Source organism: Echinops telfairi, unplaced genomic scaffold (genome assembly GCF_000313985.2).
Source record: "Echinops telfairi isolate 266 unplaced genomic scaffold, ASM31398v2 ScPeMD7_2291;HRSCAF=2852, whole genome shotgun sequence".
Lineage (NCBI taxonomy): Eukaryota > Metazoa > Chordata > Mammalia > Afrosoricida > Tenrecidae > Echinops > Echinops telfairi.
Genome location: NW_022106189.1, coordinates 45,343,447 through 45,366,668, shown reverse-complemented (window position 1 = coordinate 45,366,668; position 23,222 = coordinate 45,343,447). Strand labels below are relative to the sequence as shown.

The 23,222-nt window shown below is 49.4% G+C and overlaps 1 protein-coding gene across 2 annotated transcripts in view; it reads right to left on the bottom strand.

Annotated features, from left to right (window-relative positions):
• The window catches only part of USP10 (ubiquitin specific peptidase 10), a 46,228-nt gene extending 23,237 nt beyond the window's left edge, over nucleotides 1-22,991 (bottom strand). The window contains exon 1 of one of the 2 annotated variants that reach the window (XM_045293624.1): nucleotides 22,313-22,991. In XM_045293624.1, the coding sequence (XP_045149559.1) occupies nucleotides 22,313-22,327 (15 nt within the window). In that variant the 5' untranslated portion in view covers nucleotides 22,328-22,991. Of the gene's footprint in view, nucleotides 1-11,295; nucleotides 11,331-22,312 lie in introns of those variants that run through there. The other variant, XM_045293623.1, reaches the window with a different exon arrangement.
• Nucleotides 22,992-23,222: the final 231 nt, after the last annotated feature.

Below are 23,222 nucleotides of genomic sequence, written 5' to 3'. Positions count from 1 at the left end.
AGCAGGTGAAGCAGCCCATGAGCCAGTTTGGCAACTGTGCTGCCCCACTGAGAGCATCATCTCCCCTAAGCATCGCAAAAGGACCATGGAGGGAGCAAGTCATGTATTGGGGGGTGGAGGAGCACTCTCCAGAACTGACACTGATTGCACAACTCAATTTAAAAGGGATTTAACCGGGGATGTTCTAAAACTGATTGTGGTAATTAATGATGGTACAACTCTTCTTGTCATGATTGAACTATCAAATGGTGTGATATGTGAATTAAATGCCAATCACACTGTTGAACAAAGAGAAAGAAAATCAATGATACAGACAAGCAGACTCGATATGACTTCAGCAACTCACCAGTAACTACTGGGAGCCTAATGTGCTGGAAGGAGCTCTGCTGGCTCAGTGAGCATGTGCCGGCCACTAACCAAAGGTCTGTGGTTGGAACCCACCAGTAACAGTGCAAGAGGAAGCTGCGGCAGTCTGGCCCTGTAAGGATGAGAGCCTTGGAACCCGACGGGGCAGTTCGGTCCGCCTGCAGTGGGCTGTGCACGGGCCTGGATCAATACTGGAGTCAAGCTGGTTAGCAGAGTGGGTCTCTAGGAACTTAGAAGCCCTGGTGGTGCAGTGGTTCCAAGTTAGGCTGCTAACTGCAAGGTCAGTAGTTGAAAGGCACAGCTGTTCCTCAAGAGAAAGAAGATGATTTCTAATTCCATAAACAGTAACAGTCTCAGACACCCAAAAGGCAACTCTAGCCTGTCTTCTGTGGTCACGACGAGTCGGAATTAACTTGTCTCCATGGGTTCGAGTTTTTTGGAGTCTAATAACTTACAGGGCAATGACAAGGACATGATTCAAAAGACCAGCTGAAATGGAATGCTATTAAAGTGGATAAAGTCCATCATCGTACATCAAAACCAAACCAGTGTGTCAGGGGCGAGCTGTCCCTCACAGGGCCAGCAGGGGCCTATTACCAGAGGGGCAGGCAGGCCTCAGAGACCACAGGTTCCGCACGAGACGGCTGCTATCACATGGTTGTGGCAATGCTGTGAGGCCAGGAACCCTGTGTCCCAGCACCTGCACCAGATACTGGCCCTGCCCTACAGTGCGTGAAGCATGCAAGAGCACAATGTAAAGTTGTAAGTACCATGCAAGTGACTGGGCACAGACAGGGTGGGCAGTAGAGGGGGGTGCTGCCGGAATATAGAGCCGACAGACCGGCTCGATGCAGGGCTGACACAAAGCTGCCTTTTGCAAGAAGTGCAATGGTGCGAGCAGCCTGCATATCAGCCAGGATCCTCTTGGTGAACCCCTACCTCCAACCTCCCAGCCAGCAGCCAAGTGCCAAGTTCATCATCTGCACCTGGGGATGTCCTGGTTATCACTGCAGAAGGCATGCACAGGTGGTGGCTAAGATTGGCAGGGAGGAGAGGCATTTTGAGACGCTGGTGATATGGATCATGGCTGCAAGCGGACAGTGGACCAATCAGGTACAGACACCCACATGTAACACTCTCAGAGCCCACACCACACAGACCGCTCTGGGTGATGACGGTGAAAACAAGCAGTGTCCCAACAGGACTTAGAACCAATCTGAAATGAGTGTGTGGTGAGCTTGGACCAGCCCTGGGGAATGGCTGCCCGACGTTCCCATGGCACAGTGTGTGCAATGGCAGGAAAAGGTTGCAAGGCGGAGAGGAAGCAGAAAGGTGAAATGTGCACGTGCACATACACACAGAGACCTGCCGACTGTCTTTCCTCGAGTCCCACTTCAGACAGCACTAGATGTCTGGAGAAAACACAAAACCTACTCAGGACACACACCATGCCCACATGCTGATGCTTACAGCAACTCTACCTGTCCCGGTCCACCAGGCGTGGGCAGTGCAGCCTCAAACCCCAGAGCTGGGCAAACCTTCGCCTGGCACCATTATGAGCCTTGGTCAGGTGGAACCAGAGGACTGACCACATAGGGACACAGGAACTCACTGGGGGATGAGCCTGTCCACAGAGGAAGAAGGATGCTGGAGAGACAGAGGGACACCTGACCTCAGAAAATGACAAGACCTGTAAGTCGGCCACCAAAGTGACAGTGACCACCTGAAGTGGGGGAGCAGAGCAGAGCCGAGGCAGGGAAGTGTCGGCCCACAGCCTCATGGAGACTACGGAGTAGGCCTGCAGCTACTTCAGCCAGCCCTCTGGGCTTTCCCTGGAGGAGACTCGAGGGCTCCCAGGCCTTGTCTCTAGATCTAGAAGGCCTGGGAAACAGGCCAGAAAAACTGACAACAGCAGTGGCCAATTCCAGAATTCTCTACACATCAAGGAAACACACACCTCTCTGCAGAAGACTGCCACCACAGCATAGCACTAGGGGGCGCTGGGGTACAGCACTCTGAGCCTCCTCAAATGCATCAAACCTTTCTCTGGGCAGAAAGGGAATGAGAGGCAAGGGGCATTTATAGAGGTCTAAATACAGGCATGTACAAAAGTAAATATATTTATGTATGAGGATGGGGAAATAGAACTACATGCATATATTTATAGGTTTAGTATTAAGGTAGCAGATGGACATTGGGCCTCTACTCAAGTACTCCCTCAATGCAAGAACACTGTTCTATTAAACTGGCATTCCATGATGCTCACCTTCCCAACACGATCACTGAAGACAAAGCGAGTGCATAAGCAAATATGGTGAAGAAAGCTGATGCTGCCCGGCTATCAAAAGATATAGTGTCTGGGGTCTTAAAGGCATGAAGATAAACAAGCGACCATCTAGCTGAGAAGCAACAAAGCCCACATGGAAGAAGCACATCAGCCTGTGTGATCATGAGGTGTCAAAGGGATCAGGTAGCAGGCATCAAAGAACAAAAAATCATATAGTTGTGAATGAGGGGGAATGCAGAGTGGAGGGCCAAAGCCCATCTGTAGGCAACTGGACTTCCCCTTACAGAAGGGTCGCAGAGAGGAGACAAGCCAGTCAGAGTACAGTATAGCACAGATGAAACATAAAACTTCCCTCTAGTTCTTTAAAGCTTCCTCCCCCACCACCATGATCCGAATTCTACCTTACAATCCGGCTAGACCAGATCATGTACACTGGTACAGATCAGAACTGGAAACACCGGGAATCCAGGACAGATAAACCCCTCAGGACCACTGAGAGTAGCAACACCAGGAGGGTAAGAGGAAGGTGGGGGAGAAAGGGGGACCCATCACAAGGATCTACATCTAACCCCCTCCTTGGGGGACAGACAACAGAAAGGTGGGTGCAGAAAGGTGGGTGGAGGGAGACATCAGACAGTGAAAGACATGAAAAAATAAGATAATTTATAAATTATCAAGGGTTCATGAGGGAGGGAGGGGAGGAAGAGGGAGGGTGGTGGAGGGAGGGGAAAAATAAGAAGCAGGTACCAAGGGCTCAAGTAGGAAGAAAATGTTTCGATAGTGATGATGGCAACAAATGTACAAATGTGCTTGACACATGGATGGATGTATGGATTGTGATGAGTTGTACGAGCCCCCAATAAAATGATTAAAATTTTTTTAAATGATTTAAATTTTAAAAAAAGAAAGGGAATGAATACATAGGCTGGCTATCTCCCCCTCCCCCCAAACGAATGTCTCCTCCCACCCAAAGGGCTGATGGGAAGAGGAGTCCATCAGCGTCGAGGCAGACCTGGAGCCTGTGGTCAATCAGTTCCCCAGGTCTGCTGGACAGCTACCAGCCCAGCTCTGCAGACGGTTGACCTCCCATTTATAGATGTGAAGCCAGGTCACACCAAGGTGAACGACAGAGCCATGGTCACAGTGAGAAAAGTGCAAGGTGTTTCCACCCTCACCTGACAGAGATGTAATAATCATCATAAACTCAGGGAAGGAGCCCTGGTGGCACTGTGAGTTAAGCACCAGGCTGAGAACCAGGCTATCAGTGGTTCAGGCCCACCAATCACTCTGTGGGAGACGGATCGGGCTGTTGGGGCAACACACAGTGGGGCCAGAGTGGAAAGGGAACGCAGTGGGAAAGTAAGAGTTCAAGGGAAACAGTGTGCACATACTGTCTGCAGTAACGGAGGAGAGGCACATGGCTGGATGCACTGGGGTCCCTCGTGGGTACCCCACGAATATATATAGCTTCGACAGAGGATGTTGGTGAGGGTGTATTTACCTTTGCTGCAAATAGATCCATGCATGTGGTGGAGCATATGGACAAAGTTATGGAAAGGTCTTAGAACCAAGCATCTGGAGGGAATGAGCAGCTGGCCAGAGAGCTCAGGACCACAGCCTCAGAGACAGCAAAGTCACCTGGCCTAGCACAGTCACAAAGACAGTGTTCTACACCCTACTTTGGTAAGTAGCAACTGGGGTCTTAAAAAGGACTGTGAGCAGCCATCGAGTTATTGGTTTTTCCCCATCGGAGGAAAGCAGTGTAACGACAACCAAAGGCCCAGGCAGCAATGAGCCCCATGGACTAATGGAGCAGACCCTGAGACCAGACCCTGCAGGTCTGGAAATGAACTCACCAGTGCCACGGCTCAATTTTCAGCCATGGGGAGGCGGCTCTCTGGAGGCGGCTTTACGGTAAAGTCAACACCTAATAAAGGGTTTTGTTGTGTTAACAATGCTAATGGGCACCAACTACCTCCGCACAGCCAACTGTGCTGGACAATGAGACTAAATTCTGTGTAGGACAGAGGCAGGGCTGCGGACACCAAGACAGCCTGGTGGTTTTGCAAGGAGCTTTACAGCGGACGCGGGATCTTGCTCCCGGGCTTTGGGAGAAAGGTGCTGCGGACTGTCTTGGGGCGGGGGGTGGGTCCCTGGGAAGAAAGAGATGGAAGAGACCAACAAGACTGTCATGCCCACAGGCCATGTTGACTTTTTTAGGATTTGAACGTCAGCATATTGCCATCTAGTATCCACTATGGTAACACTTCACTGTGCTCATGTGGAACCAGTACAAGGATCAAGAGGCAGTTGCTCCAGCAGAACCAGGGAATCCTACACACTGTTTACAGTCAGAAAAGGTGTGCACCAAGGGTTGTAATCTCTCACCTAATTTAATCTGTATGTTGCTCAAATAACCAGAGAAGCTAGATTATTAAGGAAGAATGTGGTACTGGGATCGGAAGGCTTATTAACAACCTTTGATATGCCAATAACACATCATGCTTGTTGAAAGTGAGAAGGAATTAAAGCACTTGCTGATGAAGATCAAGGACTGCAGCCTTCAGTGTGGACTATGACTCAATGTAAAGAACACCACGATGCTTACAACTACTAGGCCAGTAGATAAGTGGAGAAAAGACTGGCGTCAAGGGTTTCGACTTGCTTGGACCCACAATCGGTCGGTGTTCATGGAAGTAGCAGCCAGGAGATAAGCACACTGGGTTGAGTAAATAGCTGCACAAGACCAGACCTCTTCAGAGGGTTGAAGGACACGGCTGTCACTGTGGGTACATAGGGTACACCAGACTCAAGCCATAGTATTTTCAATCGCTTCGTAGGCACATAAAAGCTGGGAACTGATTTAAGAAAAGCTAGTGCTGGCGAAGTATATAGAAATTACCATGGAATAAGCAAATCTGTCTTGGAAGATGTACAGGCAGAATGCTCCTTAGAAGCAAGAATGGTGAGACTTGGTCTCACTTACTTTGGACATGTTGTCAGGAGAGACCAGTCTCTGGTGAAGCACACCAGTCATGCTCAGGAACGAGGAGGAGCAGTGAAAAAGATCATGGCTCTTACAAGATGGATGGACACATTGCCGAAAACAATGGGCTCACATAAAAACAACTGTCGGGATGGGCAGGACGAGAGGCTATTTTGTTCTGCTGGGCATGTCTTGCATCCTTATGCTTAAGAATTGACTGGACAATATCTAATAACAGTGTTTAGATTCACACGTATACTAGTGAGTTTTAACTATTAAAGTTCTGTCAAAAAGTCATCCCTTCCCATCCCTTTAAAAGTATGGTTTCAAAATCACTCCATTGAACTCATGGACCACACAAACATCAGCTGCCAAGTGATCCTGAGGTCAGAAGAACTAGATGGTGCCCAGCCACCACAACCAAACCATTCTCTGAAAGGGATCAATTAGGTCCCAGAGAGCGTGGGGGAAAGGTGAAACAAAAAAAGTCATAAGTGGATAGCACCTGGTGGATGCCCAGAGGCTCCTGTCCTTTACTGCCCTTCAGGCCTGAAAGTGAGCTTACCCCTAGGGCTCAGTTTTCAGCCAGACAATGGACAGGTCTAAAGGGGAATGATGAACTCTGGTGGCAGAGTAAGTAATGAGTAGGGCTGATAACTGCAAGGTTGGCAGTTCAATCCCACCAGCCGCTAAGAAAGCTGATGTTTTCTGTTCCTATAGAAATTACAGCCTTGGCAACAAATGTACCAATGTGCTTGACACAATGGATGGATGGATGGATTGTGATAAGAGTTGTACAAGCCCCCAATGAAATGATTTTTAAAAAGATTACAGCGTTGGAAAACCACAAGGGCAGTTCTACTTTGTCCTACAGGGTCACCACAAGTTCGAACCAGCTCAATGGCTGTGAGTTTGAGTTTACTTTTTTAATAAGGAGACTAATAACACTAGATAGTGCACACCTTAGAATAATCAATCATTTGAGATCAAAGGGGCAGCATTTGCCCAAGAACAAAGTTCAGAAAGGTGGGGCAGGGAGGAGGAATGGAAAAGGGACATGTGGGAGGAGGTGGAAAGAAAGAGTGATGTTGCATTGTGGAAAGAATGTTACACTGTGGGAATTGCAATCAATGTTACACTGTGGGAATTGCAATCAAAGACATGAAACAAAATGTGTCCCAACTGCCGAATGAAAACGGATTTGCTTTGTAAACCTTCACCCAGTACACAAAAAACAAAAGGTAAAATCAAACTCCCTTGCCTATGTCAGAGCCACACTACACAATGGCAATTAAGTGTTAACCTGAGTTGCTGAGCTGTACTGAAGGGCAAGATCATGGACACGAGATCGTGCCACTCCGTCTACCACCACATGGAGTGGAACTGAACTATCAAACAGGTGCAAGCCCAGCCCTAAGAGGGAGCAGCATGTCCAGCTTACCCCCTTACAAAACCACGGCAGGAGTCTAGATGTTGCAGTGCCGGGCAAATGCAAAGGAATAGACTGGGGTGCAGGAGGAGTGGCATGGATCTTAATTGTAATAGTGATTACAAAAATGTACACATTTGTCCCAACTCATTGAACTACATATTTTAAAATTTAGTGTGACTTTCTACTTTTTAAATAGTTACATGCACCAATTTGCTTTGCCGCAACCAAAACCAAACTTACGCGGGGTACCAAAAAACCAAACCAACCCCAGAAATGAAACTTACAAGGGGTGCCCCCCCCCCCTCCACCAAAAAACAAAAAAAAACTCAGCTGGGTGGAGTTTTCATAATACACATTTTCCCCACTAGGTGAGCATCCAGCAATTCCCTGAGTCAGTGCACCCAGTGGCATCACCTGGGAAAGTTCTCTCTGGTCACTGAATTTTCTCATAAAAGCAGTTTCACCCAAACCTCGTTTTTTGTGATGGCCCATTTAAGAGAACAGCAATGCAGTGTGAAATTTTATTTCCTGCTTGGGTAAAATGCCAGAGTAACTGTTGTGATGTTGAACACAGCTTACAAGAGCAGCACTATGGGAAAAACTCAAGTGTTCGAGTGGTTTCCTCATTTCTAAAAAGGTGAAATGTCTATGCATGACAAACCTCATTCTGGACATCCATCAATTTCCCAAAGGACAAAAAAGGACAAAATGTTGACTCGACTCGGAATGCATTTGGAGTTCATTCCACCAGGTCAGACTGTTCATCAAGCTTTCTTATTTGGAGGTTCTGAATAGACTGCACAACAGTGCACAACAAAAAAGGCCTGATTTGTGGCAGGCAGGGGACTGGTTTTGCCATCACAACAATGTACCAGCATGAGCATGCAGCCATTTCAGTGCACCAGTTTTGGGCAAAAAACAGCATGCCTCTCTTGCTCCATGCACCTCGCTCTGGACTTCTTTTGGTTTCTGTGAATGAAGAGGAACATGAAAGGCCAGAGATTTTACGGCATAGAAGAGGTGAAGAAAAAAAAAAAAAAGAGGGAGGTGCTGTCAGTCATACAAACAGATGAGTTTGAAAAATGTTTCCAAGAATGGAATCACAGATTTGACAAATGTATTAAGTGTAATCGAGAATACTCTGAAGGTTATATGGTTGTTTTATTTTTTTTTAATTAAACACACAGCTTTGAAAAAATTGTTTCTTTTTATGGGGGGCTACCCCTCATATTGCTACCAAGTCAATTCTGACTCACAAAGACCCCATAGGACAGGGTAGAACTGCCTGAGGGTTTCAGAGACTGTAGCTCCCCCACCCACCCACCCACCCAAGAGATTGTAACTCTTTAAAGGAGCAGAAAGCAGGTACTCAAAATACCTTGGTCGAGCAAATGAATTTCAGAAGGAAGAGAAAAAAAGGCCCACAATCAAGAGAAAGTTGTAGGGCTAAGCAGTGGTTCTTAACCTGTGGGTCGTAACTGCTTTGGGGGTCAAAAGACCCTCACAGGGTTCGCCCGATTCCTAACATTAGCAAAATGTCAGTGAGGAAGTAGCAACGAAAATAACTTTATGGTTGGGGGGGTCATTGCCACATGAGGAACTGTATTAAAGGGTCGCGGTGGGAGGAAGGTGGAGAAGCACTCAGCTAAGGATTGATCAACGCCCCCCCAGGTGCTGGTGGGTGGGCCGATCTCCACTTACTTGCCCCTTTGATCATGCCACCACAGTGATAGGCTCCAGACAAAATCACGTTCTTCATTTTTAAACGAAACCAAGATATAATCTTAAATTTAAAAACACATTCTCTTAGATACTCCAGATGATGGGACACTGGATGGGAACGGCTATTCTGACCTAGAAGACAACCACTCACATACCACGTGATCTCCCCCTAGTCAAAGGAAAATCTGCTTTCAGCTCTTAAATTTGGATGGAAACCAGGGCAAAACAGACGTGGACACGACCAGAAAGTTCTAGGGCAGGTAACGGTGGAAAGTTCCCTTCATACCTCTGACCACCAAGATGACAGGGTTCCAGGTATGTCCCAGGGCTTCTCACTTACTCTTTCTCGGCACATGTGTTCTGACTCCAGCTCTCTCACTGAAATAGTCTTTTTTACATTTAACTTCACTTACGGGGGGGGGGGGGGGGGGGTGCAATTAGGATCCACTTTTCTATCGCATTTCTGTGGGAAAATAACCCCATTCCTTTCGAGTTGAAGCTCCACAGAGGAGATTGCCGACACCAAGAGTCAGCGAGGTGCGGGGCCAGTGCGATTCTCACTCTGCTGCAGGGAAGGAAAATGGGAAACGCCATTTAAAGCATCTGGAAGTGTCTTATAAAGCATGCCCTTAACCCCTCACCCAGCAATTCCACACCTGGCATTACACCCAAGCAAATGCCATCATGCCAACAAAAAGGGGTGAAGTGAGCACAAAGAGCTACAGCTACTTTATGCGTGGCAGTCAGACCGAGGCCCGCAACACCGAGAGGTGGCACCTCCACACGCTCTGACTTGAGGAAGACAAGGCTGCATCTCAAAACACACTGCAGAAGGGAAGCAACAGAGATGGTATTGTGCCCACCTGCCGCCGGGGCAGCCCAGAGGGCAGGGTGGAACTGCTTCATGGGGTGTCCAAGGCTGTCCTCTTCATGGGAGCACCCAGCCACGGTTCTCTCCTGCCAACCTTTCAGTAAGTGGCTGAGCCCTTAGCCACTGCCTGACTGGGGCTGTTCCTAGGAGATTATACTCCACCTAAGCAACATAAAACAGACTAGTAGCTGACTGGGAAGGGGGCGGACTGGGGGCAACAGGACAAGAGGGAACACTTGAGCATGTTCTTGCTCGATTGTGTACTTCCCTAGTCATGATTAGTGTGTATCTGACTAGTGTATACACCTGTCAAAACTCAATCCATGGTCAAGTTGATTTTGACTACTTAGGGTTTTCAAGGCTGTAAACCTTTATGGGGCAGACTGCCCCATCTTTCTCCTCGGGGGCGACTGATGTGTTTGAAGTTCTGGCTTTGTGGTCAGCAGTCAACCCCTCACCCAACAACACGACCAGGACACCACCAAGGCACTATCAAACCCCTAAGTGTACTCCTTCAATGGCACCTTTGTTGTCAGAGATTGTAACCCAGGAAGGTGGGTAGGCTGCGGTCAACATCACCAGAGCAGTGCCAGGAGGCCCAGAGCTCGGCACAGTGGTGCATTGGTGGGACTTCTGCACTGAGATTTCCAAAGACGCTCATGAAAAAACCCACACCAGTCTCAATGCCATCGAGACAAGATCCTCACCAGAAACATGCAAAAATAATACACAGTACCGTTTTTAATTCTGCTACCTGTTAAGGGGCCCTGGTGGCACACAGTGGGTAATGTGTTGGGCTGGTAACCACAAAGGCAGCAGTTCAAAACCTGCCACTCTGAAGGAGAAAGAGTAGGCTTTCTACCCCTGTTATGGTGTCTCAGAAACCTACAGGGGCTGTTCTACCCTGTCTTACAGGCTCACTGTGAGTCATTACTGACGCAAGGGCAGGGAGTGGAAGGAGCCTCAGTGGTCAAGCAGTCCATTGCTCACTAATGATCAGGGTTCAAACCAGCCATCCCCATGAGAGAAAGATGCTTCTGTAGAGGGCACAGGTAGGCAGCCCTTTGGGGGCAGTTCTGCTCTGAATCAGAATTCACTTGACCCAACTGTAGGTGGGTTGGATGGTTGTTTAGTCAGTCGTCAGGCCTTCCTCCCTCAAGCCTCCATCTCATCTCTGCATCACCATCTCCACCTGCCGGGCTCAGCCTGAGGTCCCTGGCTTTTACTAACTCCACCCTACACAAAGACAAGCAGGGTCCAGAACACGTAATCAAAAGGAGAGTTTCCTCCAATGCAAGCACAGACCGGTAAGCGCATCTGCTCAGGGACTTCTTGCTTACTGGAATATGCTGGAAGCAGACCAACAGAAGCTTGGTTCCTGAGCCACTTGACAGAAGGAAGCGTGCTTGGCCACACAAGAGCTTCGCTTTAAGATGGCATTCATGAGGAAAGACGCCTGACCCCATTAATGACTTCCCTTTCACTCCCTCACTATCTTGGGAAATCTGGGGCTGTCGAAACCAGAAGCACTTCTATTAGCTGGGAAGCAGAGCCTCTCTTTGCCCCAATTTTAAGGGGTGAATGTTCTCCTTCAAGGGTTGTTCGGCTGTAAATGAAAACCAGTTACTTACAATGGTTGGTCGAGAAGTTAAAAGCTGCATCAGTTCTATGATGGAAAGAAAACAATGTAAATGGATTAGCAGGGAGCTACAAATCCAGGGGGCAGGGGTGTCACTGCTTCTTCTTAAAAAAAATAAAATAATAAATTTATTGGGAGCTCTTATAGCTCTTAATCACAATCCATACATACACCCATTGTGTCAAGCACATTTGTTGCCATCATCCTTTTCAAAACATTTTCTACTTGAGCCCTTGGTATCAGCTCCTCATTTTTTTGTTTCCTTTCTTACTGTCACTTTTCCCAAATGCTCTGCTGAGAAAAACACAAACACCCCACCCTCTAATTGGGTGAAATGTATTCTCCAAAAACTTTAACTGTGTAACTCCAATTTGCTTTCCCAGCCAAAATGGAGACAGACCTTGCCCTGATCTTTGCACTGTGTGGTCCCCGTATAAGGGCTCCGGCAGGAGTACCTGGGCAGTCAGGTATCCCCCCAAGAGCTATCCAACAGGGTGGGGCATCAGTCTGCAGTGCCCTCACCTGGAGGGCAGTGGGGGTGGGGAGGGAGGGAGAGATGGTAAGCTCAGGCAGGAGGGGGACAAGAAGAGTTGTCTCCACCTAGCTCTGGCCTGAATTGAAAGTCAGAATTTCTATAAGAACTAACTGGAAATGAGTTGTCATATGATAGCAGAGCCCTAGTGGGGCTGCCGGGTAAGCACTAGGCTGGTACCTGCAAGATGGGAGGTTCAAACCCACCAGCCGCTCCTCAGGAGAAAGACCAGAAAGCTGTCTGCTCCTGTAGATTTAGTCTTGGAAACCCTACAGCAGGGGTCCTCAAACTTTTTAAACAGGGGGCCAGTTCACTGTCCCTCAGACCCGTTGAAGGGCCGGACTATAGTTTAAAAAAAAAAAAAAAACTATGAACAAATTCCTATGCACAATGCACAGATCTTATTTTGAAGTAAAAAAACAAACGGGGCAAAAACACCCAGCGGGCCGGATAAATGTCCTCGGCAGGCCGCATGTGGCCCGCGTGCCATAGTTTGAGGACGCCTGCCCTACAGAGATAGATACTGCTGAGGGAAGTCATCATCAATGGCTATGCTTTTGTTTGTTTATTACTAGAGGGGTGATTATTCACCCTGTAGGAAGAGCCACTATTGTGAACATCCCAAGCTGTTACTTTTTTAATGGGACCATTTTAAAGAGCTTTTAAAGACTTACTGATGACTAACAAAGGCGAAAGTCAAAGCTAGGTAAGCAATCTGAAGGAAAAAAGAAGGCAGCAGTGAAGACAGAACTGTCCCCTCCCAAACTGCCTTCCCCCAAAACAGCCCAAGCCTTTTCAGCTGAACAAATGCACTCCAGAGCAGGTGACAACTAAGGAGCCTGCAGATGCTCTGACCGGGCCAACACACTCCCAAGACCCGGACCAAGCACTGCTCAGGAGCGGTTCTTAACCTGTGGGTCACGATCCCTTGCATAGGGGTAGCCCGATTCATAACAGTAGCAAAATTACAATTATGAAGTAGCAACAAAAATAAATTTATGGTTGGGGGGGTCACCACAACATGAGGAACTGTATTAAAGGGTGCCGTGGCAGTAGGAAGGTTGAGGACCACTGCTGTTGTCTGTGGGACCCTGGAGAGGGGCGTGAGGCACTGCTCCGGAATGGCACCTGTCATTTGATGGCACAACTCCCTCGTGGCAGGGGGGAACAGGACACAATGCCACCACCTGAAACCCTACACCAGGTCTTGGCTAAGTCAGAACTGGCTGGAGGAGAATGTGCCTGAGAGAACACAAGCACAGTGACCCTTAGGAAGTCTGCACGGAGGTCCACGCACCTCTTGAACTTGGGAACACCAGCCAATCTGGAAACTCCAGGTAGCTCTCATCAACAGCAAACCTGACCCTTGCAAACCTGCCAGAGCGGTCTAGTTATTTCTGCCAACGGTACAGGCACATGTGCGTTTAGCCACCTCTGACTTCACCAGAGTGTGAGAAAGTGAAGCAGCTGACTGGTCAGCCTGGCCCTGCACCCCTTCTTCTCCCCTTCACTGCGCTGGCTCTAGTTTGGGGAGCCAGTCACCTTTACTTCCCATTTATTAGGATTTGAGGACACACCTGTCTGCACATACTCCTGCTGTGGGGCCGTGTCTTCTTCTTGCTCCAAGCAGAACCCTAGCCACTCACAGGGCTCCTGGAGACAGCTGTTCCCACTAAAGACATGGGGTTTGTCTTGTTAGCCTTTTGCACAGAAAAATGACCAGTGAGCATGGGAAACAAGTCCAAGGAGCCTAGTGGTGCAGTGGTTACATGCTGGGTTATTAACCACATGGTCCAGGGTTTGAACCCACCAGTCATTCCTCATGAGAAAGTGAGGTTGTCTGCTCCTGTAAAGATTTAAAATTGCTGAAACTGAACGGGGAAGGTCTACCTGGCACTCAGCAAGTGCTGGACAAAGGTTGAAGGGGAATCACCAGCTGGGCAGTTTATAAACTTCACCCGGCCCTGGGGCCCCATCCTGAAGCTCTCTTCCCTCTGAGGGGCCTCCAAGAAACCCCGGGTGTGGCTTCTCCCACTGGCTGGGCTTGCTCATGCAGCTCTACCACCCAACACCTGGCGCTGAAAAAAGGTGGCTGCAAAGGAGCATTAAGATCTCTAGGAAGAGCAAGAAACCTAGAGACAAACTCGGCAGAGCTGGGTTGAAAACAGGTTTGCCCAGCACGACTGTTATTCTTATTGGTGTGGTAACTTGCCTGACTCCCTCTCACGAAGGCATGAGCACAGGGCCAGCCTCCTCACTCAGTGTGCCCGCATGAAGCAGGGGATGAATGAGCAGGGTGCCCAGTGCCTGTGAGCACAGAGAGCTGTTGTCCGAACCACAACTACAGGCAGTGCAGGAGAAACAGCAGGCTGGCTGTGCCCATAAAGATGTCCTGCATAGGGCTGCTATACTTCAGAGCCCACTCGCCAGCTATGTGCTGGACCAACTGTCCCAGTGATACCAAGTTTAACGCTTACCACGCAAAGAGCTGGCAGGAACCAGGCTGTGGGGCAGAGTGCTGAGGTTGCATCAACCCAAACCATGCTCCCCGCCAGAGTCAAAAGGGGAGAACTGCCTGTGGGCTGAGACAGCACTCTTCACAGGAGTAGAAAGTCTTCTACCCCGTATTGAAAACAGAGGGGCTTTATTTTCTACGAGCACCACCAGGAAGTAAAAGACTGTTTCTAAAGGTGTCTCTAAAAATAAAGGGAAACTGTCCCCTGCTGACCTGCTCCAACTTGCTCTACACCATCAACTCCGGGGGCCTTGGGGTGGGGGAGAGGGGGCTGTGTTTTGTATCGATCTGTCTCAGGTGTGCCCAAAAGAAATGTTATATTTGCCACCGTGCTGCCCCCCCCCCTCCCACTTTGGTCTGGGGTTTGAGATATGTTGGTAGGGATGTGCGCAGCAGGTACTCTAAGAATCCAGAGTCCCTGACAAAGCCCGCAGGCTGCACCTGCAACAATCACCATGAGGCTCACAGGGGCCCAGCTGCAGGCATGACTTGCCTGGAGGATGAAGGTACCAGGTACCATGCTCCTGACTCTAACCACCTCCACTATCCCTCCACACCCACGGAACCACCATCTCAGCTTTTCTGCCATGCCACCCACCAGCTTGGAGACTTGGCCTGCCCTAGTTGGCTCTGTTCTGGCCCTGGAGAGCTTCAGCTCAGACAGTCCAGCCCTCAGCCACTCCCCCATGTCTGAGCACCCTGTAGGGCTTCCCAGGCTCCTCCTCCTCTAACAGGTAGTCCCTGTCTCTGCCCTGCCAGCTCTGAGCTCCTCAAACTCCCTCCAACCACAGGGCCACAGCATACTGAGGAGCTCAGCAAATGTGTCATTTCCAGGGGAACCCTCCATATGCCCTCATGCTTCATTCTAACACGAGAGGCATTCCTGTGGGTCTCGTTAGTCCTCGTCTCCCTCCCTAACTGGTAGGCTTACTGGTTTGGGTACCACTTGTTGCCTGAGACAGTAGCAATTCACCAATTTTTTTGGGGGGTGGGGGGGATCCTGACTACACCTTAGCAGGTTCTTACCAGGCTCAAGCAGATGTTATCTGCTCCTCTCCCCACCCCTGCACAGGAAGGATCTTTCCAGCTCTCTATTCCTAATGCCCAGCACCAAAACCAAGGACAGGAAGTGTACAGTATGTGCTTCTGCCTAAAAGCACCCGGGAATTCGAGGTGCTACCAGTGGAAGGGAGGCCTGGCCCTGCCTCCTGTCAGTTGCTGGAAGCAGGGGCCCAAGATGTAACTTGTGGTTGGGGTTAGGTCCCCTTTGTCACCACAGTCTCTCGATAGAAAACATAAGGGGTGGGGGGTGCGGGGGAGAGGGCTCTGACCTAGAAGACAGGGAAACGGCTAACTGCCCGATTCACCATTGCTCACTCCAGCCAATAAGGGTGGCTCCCTCGGTCATTTCCTCCAAGGCTGGGGAGACGTCTGAGGGCACCTGCTAGGATAGACAGCTGCCCAAGACCTGGGCGCGCGCACACAGCACAGCTCCTGCACACGTCGGGGGGTAGAAGACTCCAGCGCACACCTGCTCCGATTGATCCCACATAGCAGGTGTTCTCTGTGTCTCAGCTGCAGACGAGTTCTCTCAGGGACGCCTGTCTTATTAAGAGAGTGGCGATGCTGGGTCTCTGGGCCAGTTCCACTAAGGTGGGGGGCCGGGAAGGACATGGGGCCGTGCAGTGGGACTCTGAGAGGCTTTCTTGGACGGGGACAGACTGTTTCATGGCTTCCTAGGAAGAGTTTTCAGAAGATGAAAGCTGCCCTGAGGAAGCGTCCTATTAGCACAATGCTTTGTTCGAAGGCAGCCAGAGCTGTCCGAAGGGACCTGTGTCAGGAGACCTGGCCCCACCCACCTTCCAGCCTTGATCTCGCCCCTCAATTTTGTCCCCCAAACTCAGAGGATATTGCAAAGGAACGTAACTGGAGTCCCATAAGGGTGTCTAAGCTGCCGTGCGGCATGGTCAGTCGGGGTGCAGAGTTCAGCAGGGCAGGCTGGGAAAGACCCAGATGGCGTTGTGCGGGGCTTGTTCCACACAGAGTTCTATGATTTTGTGCCCGACCCTGATATATGAATCTGGGTCACAGCTCTCTAAATGGACCCCAGGGCTACTGTAACGCCGGGACTGAAGGTCCCAAAGAGTCACATGTTATCACTCAGCGAGTCCTAAGCTCGTCCCTGGCCCTCCAGACTACTGACTAGACACCGGACAAATCAGGTAGAGAGAAGAAACCTTACCATTCGCAAGAAGCAGCCCTCAATTATGTGGGAAACAAGATTAGGTCTAAACAGCTCAGTGACTCTGTGGTTAGGCTCCACTGTGCTGGGAGGCAAGCACAAAGTCCTCACAGAAAAGCAGAGACCACGTAAACCACACTGGGGACAGAAGCTGGGCACAGGGAAAGAACGGATCCTTGAGGACCTAATGCCGGGGGTTTAAGTGGAGAGAAAATGTTTTGAGAATGATGAGGGCAATGAGTGTGCAAATGTGCTTTACACAATTGATGTGTGTATGGATTGTGATAAGAGTTGTATGAGCAAAAAAAAAAAGAGTTGGATGAGCCCCTAAAAAATGAATTAAAAAAAAAGAGTTGTATGAGCCCCTAATAAAATGATTAAAAAACAACAACGGGTCCTTTCACTTCAAACACTTCTGGTTTGCACGTTTTAAAAAGAGCATGTGCCATTTTCTAATAAAAACATTATCAGTAAAAGAATGATGCACACACACACACCCCCATCCTCCCACAGACTCGACTGATGGTGACACGGGAGCGCAGTCCACACTGACTCGAGGACGTGGTGCGCAGTGAGCGTGAGAGCGGTCGGCCTTCCCCAGCCTCTCCTTGAAGAGCGGTTTGGCAAAGTGGAAAAGCTAGAATTTCACAAGTCCAGAGACTTGCTTTTAAGTTCCTGGTCACTCACTTCCCAGCCACATGAGCTCTGCCAAGTCCCCACACCTCTCTGGTCTCATTTTACTCACCTGGAAGGGGCACAAGAACCCATCACATCATAGCACTGCTTTAAGAACTGGGCCACTGCCGGGGAGGAGTGGTTGCTGAGCCCTGGAGTTTGCACACACATAGCTCCTGCACACGTGAGCTGAAAAAAGCTCCAAAGAGCCAAAGGGCATGTACTGTCATCATCAGGTGGGTCTGACTCATAGCGACCCCAAAGGGCAGGACAGAGCTGCCCCTGTGGGTTTCTGAGGCTAAAACTCTTTACAGTAGCAGACAGGCCCATCGTTCTACTATGGAGTGCCTGAGGGGTGCAACTGAGGACCTGGCAGTTGGCAGCCCAATGTCTGTCCCCCACTGTGCCACCAGGGCTTCTTGCTGCAAAGTGCTCAGTAGTTTATACCAAACCTGCATTTCCTTGCTCAGCAATCCGCTCCCCAGAAGACCTACTTGAGGTCTCAAAACACACACATAGTCTTGGAAGCCACCTCCGGAAGGTTCTTGCTAAAGTACCAAGAGGGGTTTTTTACACCACGGGGCAGGCATCTCCAAGATCTTTGTAGATTTATGTATATGGATCAAAATTAAACTTAAATTTTCCAATTTGCCTCTTTCCTCCCAGAGCCTCCCTCAGTCGTGCAGTGCTATCGCAAGGGGCGGCTGGCAGCTGCAGAGAGAAGTGGGAAGGGCAGACTGCCCGCCAGCGCCTGCTCTGCTCCAAGCCCTGGTGTTACAGGGGCCCTGGTGGCAGAGGGGGTTTCCAGGCCGCTGCTGACTACACAGCCCGCAGTTTGAAGCCACCAGCCGCTCCCAAGGAGATGGGCTGTCTGCTCCCTTAAGGAGTAACAGTCTCGGAAACCCATGGGGATCGTTCTTTCCTGTCCTGCAGGGTCACTCGAGTCAACATCGACTCGAGGGCAATGAGTTTGGGTTTGAGTTTGTTCTTGTTAGCTGCCCCAAGTCCATTCAGTCTCAGGAGGACCCACATGCCAAGCCTGTCTGCTGAGGTGGTGGCTCATCTCTCCGCCAGCAGTCGGGCACTGAGTGTTTGAGCCTCCCAAAAATAAAGTCGTGTACAACAAGAGAAATGCAGAGGACGAAACAAAGGAATGCTAGAAAGCCTCTTAATAGCTACTGCAGTGGTCCTCAACCTTCCTAATGCCATGACCCTTACACACAGTTCCTCATGTGGTGGTGACGGCCAACCACAAAATTATTTTCGTTGCTACTTCATCACTGTAATTTTGCTACTGTTATGAATCGGGCAACCCCTGTGAAAGGGGTCGTTCAACCCCCAAAGGAATCGAGACCCATAGGTTGAGAACCGCTGCACTACTGGAATATCAAATAAATTCATAAGCTAATTGCTCCCAGCTGAATTTAAATGAATAAAATGTAAATTGCCTGGCAAAGGGGACCATCAGATTTATACAAACCATTAAACAACGTGGACTGGATCCACCAGAGGGAAGGGCAAAGCTAACTCCCTGCACAGAGCCAGCCCCAGGCTTGCCAAGTGTCCCTTACACAGAAATCCCGCGTTCTCCGACAGTTTCAAACAAAGGGGCACTTCTGACACATACTCACAATGATGCTAGCCTTTGGTGAAGACGAGGAGAATGAAGGGAAGGATCCCAGAGCCGCTCGCCCTGGTAGGGGACCTCCCACCTGGTGCCACAGTCCAGCTGTATACTCAGGGAGCCCACAGAACTTGACCACCTCTGGGTCCAGGGGCTTGACTGTCTGCGAGGGTGCCCCACTTCTGCTGCCATGATTCTGGGGGGGGGGTACACACACCCCACATGGCCACAGCTGAGGAGAGAGTTTGGATCTGTTCTACAGGCTTCCACAACCTTAGACCTGGCCCTGCAGGAAAAGAAAAGAGCTGGCACACACCAATGTGCTTCCAGTCACCAAGACCAGAGGAGACACAAAATCCCCTCTCCCCAGATGTGACAAGCACAGCGATAAGAGGGCAGCTGGGTGCTGAGGCACACAAGTCGGAACACGACCTTCTTACTGGGAAGGACCCTCATCTCTGAGGTACTAGTCCTGGGACTCCTGACTCCACAGACCGACTACAGGCTTCAGAAACGCCCTCCCCAGGTTTGTGGTCAGGAGAAAACTGGGAATCAATCTGAAGCATGAACAATCATGCTGGAGAGTGGGCCCACAGGGCTCTGCTGTGTTTGGCCTCTGTGGCAAGCCTGGCTGCCCCTCCAGGCTCATCTTCAGTCCAAGCCTCTGCACAGCCCAGAGGGAGGCACCATGGAAGAAGATCCTTTAATCCACTCTAATGCTACCTTTCCGCCCAGGCTCCCAAACGCCACACTTGCTCTTCACCTCACCCACCCAGCCAGGACAGAGAAGCAGGAAGGACTGGGGGCTGGGGGCTGGGGGCTGGTAGCGTCTAGTTTCTGGACCTTCTCCTGGGTGTATGGCCATGGTGGACAGAGGCTCTTTCCAGTAGTGAGGAGACTGGCAGCTCATGCAAAGTTGGCCGATGGAAGGCGCCCTACCTGGGTAGGGCAAGTTCCAGTTTCTGAACCAGGAGGCAAATCCCATAAACACACCCATGATCTGTGTTTTACCCCTGTGAGCTCTTAATCCAGCCTTGTATTGACACAAATGGCTGTAGAGACCATGTCAACCCTCTGAAAACTGCGGCACAAGCATGAGTCTTTGGCAAGGAACATCTACAGTGCTGATGGAGCACTAATGTGACAAGTGACAAGCTACAGTGATCCGATGGCCCAAGGCCAGCAATCCCATTGCAAACAGATTTATCTATTTTGTGACAGCGGTTCTTGCTTGTGTGGCAACAAAAAAAGTAGCCGCCCAACGACAAATTCCAAAGTAAGTTCTCCCTGTGAGATTTCCCTATTGGTAAGAAATGTCTTCAGTGTGCTTCACACCACATCTAGTGTAGCACTTAAAATAGATCCACTTAGGAAGGAAGCACTCACATGTCAGGAGCACGAATGACAACAAACAACCATGAAGTAACAATTCAATAGATGTGACATAATGTACCTCAACGTCTTGAATTAATAAATCTTGAGCAAAGCACAAAGTCCATGAGCTCTGAGTTTGGGGTTAAACAAGGGCTCCCTTTGTAGCCCTTCCTCCTCTAAGTCACCCTCCGTGGAGCCCTGGTCAGTTCCATACACAAGAACTTCGGGCTGCTGTCTCAATGCCTGCTACCCAGTGGGTCCACTTAATGTCACTGTCACTTCAGTAGACAATGGTCCCACCAAGGTCCCACCAATGGTCATGAAAAGGAGGGTAACCTCCTGCTAATGGTTCATGGACTACTAAAGTACCCATCAGACTGCAAACTTTTCACACTGTATCCATCATCTTTCCCTAGGACATGTTTAAGTACGTACTTCGCTGTTGCCGATGCAAAGAAACCCAGTTATCTCCAAAACCTTGTCAGCACAGCACTGCTGCTGTGGTGAGGCACTGGGCTGCTAACCACAAAGCTGACGGTTCAAACCCACCAGCAGCTCCTTGGGCGACCTGTGTGACAGTCTGCTTCTGTGAAGATTTCTAGCCTTGAAGACCCACAAGGGCAGTTCTACTCTGTCCTATGAAGTCTCTGTGAGTCGGAATTCACTTGAGGGTAGAGGGTTTGGTTTGGGTTCACTATGTGAGGGAAGCCAGTCAACATAGTATATTATTTTCAATACTAATTCATAACAGCGCCGTTAGAAACAGTCAGTCAATGGCAGGGACACACTCTGCTATAAGCTCCGAACTTAACATGTGCACTGAGAGGCCTTGGCAGTCTCATTAATTACCAAGGAGCCCTGGTGGCGCAGTGGGTTAGGTGTTAGACTACAAACTGAAAGGTAGGCTGTTTCCACCCACTGCTCTCAGACAGGTGTACCGGTAGTCTTGGAAGCCCCATGGGACAGTTGTACTCAGTCCAACAGGTTGTCCTGAGTCAGAATTGACTAGGCAGCAGTGGGGCTTGGCTTGGTTTGGGTATTATTACAAACTAACGCAAAGACTAGAGTGAGCCTGTCACAGAGGAGGAAGGGCAAGAGCCAACCACGTGAGCGCTAACTACCATGGGGGCAGGCAGCTCCATTTCTGTGCCTTTGCAGCATAACTTCAAGGATCACAAAACTGGTTTCAGGTACAAAGCAGAAGGGCCCGGGTTCAAATGATTTATGCCAAGTCATTTAGGCGGTTCCATCTGGACACCAAGTACGCATCAATCAAAGCTCAGCCAATTGTCAAAGTTCATCCTTTGGAGCCTGTGAAAATGTGGAACGCTACTGGCAATTCAGCACTTCAGGTTCAGGGGACAGGGTTCAAATCAGCACTTTCCAGTAATATCGAGAGGCAGTAATTGACAGAAAACATTTTAACAAGTGTCACCTTCATGACTTAATTTTAAAATAGGACCCTCACCACTCACTGTTGTTAATCCCAACACTGGGTGAATAACAATGTGTACCACTGTGCCACGTGTTGCCAGTAAATGAATGAATGTCCCTTAAGGGTGTGGGACCTGTAGGACACTGGCTACCGGATAAGGCAACTTTACCATCTGTGCGGACCAATCAAGCAAAATCCAATGACTAAATCCTAGCATATAAGATTCACTGCACTATTCAAAACCAAAACTGCTTCCTTCCCAAAATCTCCACGCTTGGACACAGCACTTACACCAGAAGAAACCCAGCGAGGTGCCCACATTTACCTTCAACCAAACTTCTGCCGTCCAATTTCCTAAAGACGTGTACAAGCAATAAGAAGGTGCAGCACAAATGCTGAGACGGTGAATGCCGATGAAATCGCAATTAGCTTACAGGCTATCAAACCTAAATAACATTTCCACCATATCTGCCTTCTGATGACTATTAAACAGAGGGTGTGAAGGCTGCCTCAGCATGAGCCATTCAGTTTAAGATCAAATTTTATACCTAAATTCACAATGAACCTTAAACCCCTTCTCAACAATCTGGACCACGAAAATAAACTACTTACATAAATATTTAACATCGGGCATCTCCGGTAGGAAATCCTTACTTGCTTTGGAACTCGTAACACAAATGGAGAAAGAGGCAAAATAGGTTTGTACTCTTACTACACTTGATCTTAGCCAAAAGGCCGAGACGCGATGGGTGTATATATATACTCTTAAGGAAAAACTCTTGGTTTCATAGTTTTAAAAATTACTCCACCCCCAACACTAAGCCTCTTTTGTGTGTGGAGACCTGTACAGCTTACACAAGTAGATGTGTAAGTGAACACAAAGTGTGTGGGGAGGGGGTGGAGGGGAAAGGGGATACAGACCAAAGTAAGTCCCAAAGATTGAACAAAATTACAGCCTTCTGGACTCTTAAAATAATAATGAGCTTCCTCGGACTTAACCCCGCAACGCACACTAATTGCAACGGTTATCAAACTCTTAGAAAGATGCCTGCTTCTTCTAGAGCAACTTCATTGCCAAAATAGTAACAAACCCGAAGTAGGTTCGAGGTTGGGTTTTACTCGCTACTAGTTTTCAGGGCGGCTACTTTGTTGCATCGCCCGTGTCTAATACAAAAGCACACCGAGACCGCGTAAAAGTGTGCCCAGAGCTTCCGGGGGCTCGTGCTCATGAATCCGCGGGCGAGATGCCACCCCACCCTGATGGGCAGGGGGGAAAAGCCGAACCCCGCCAGGGAATGCGAGTTGACAAAACCCTGCCAAAGACCCAATTTACAGTGGGGTCCTCGTGACTCATCGAGAGTTTTCTTTGCCACAGCACCTCGGGGTCTGGGGCCTCGAACCCCAAAGCCAAGGCCGCCCTCCCCCCGGCCCCGCGCAGACCTGTCGTCAATCGAGAAGAGGACTAGCTTGGGGAGCAAGGGTAGTGGGACACCCGCAAACCCGTGAGGCTAGTTCACGGCTC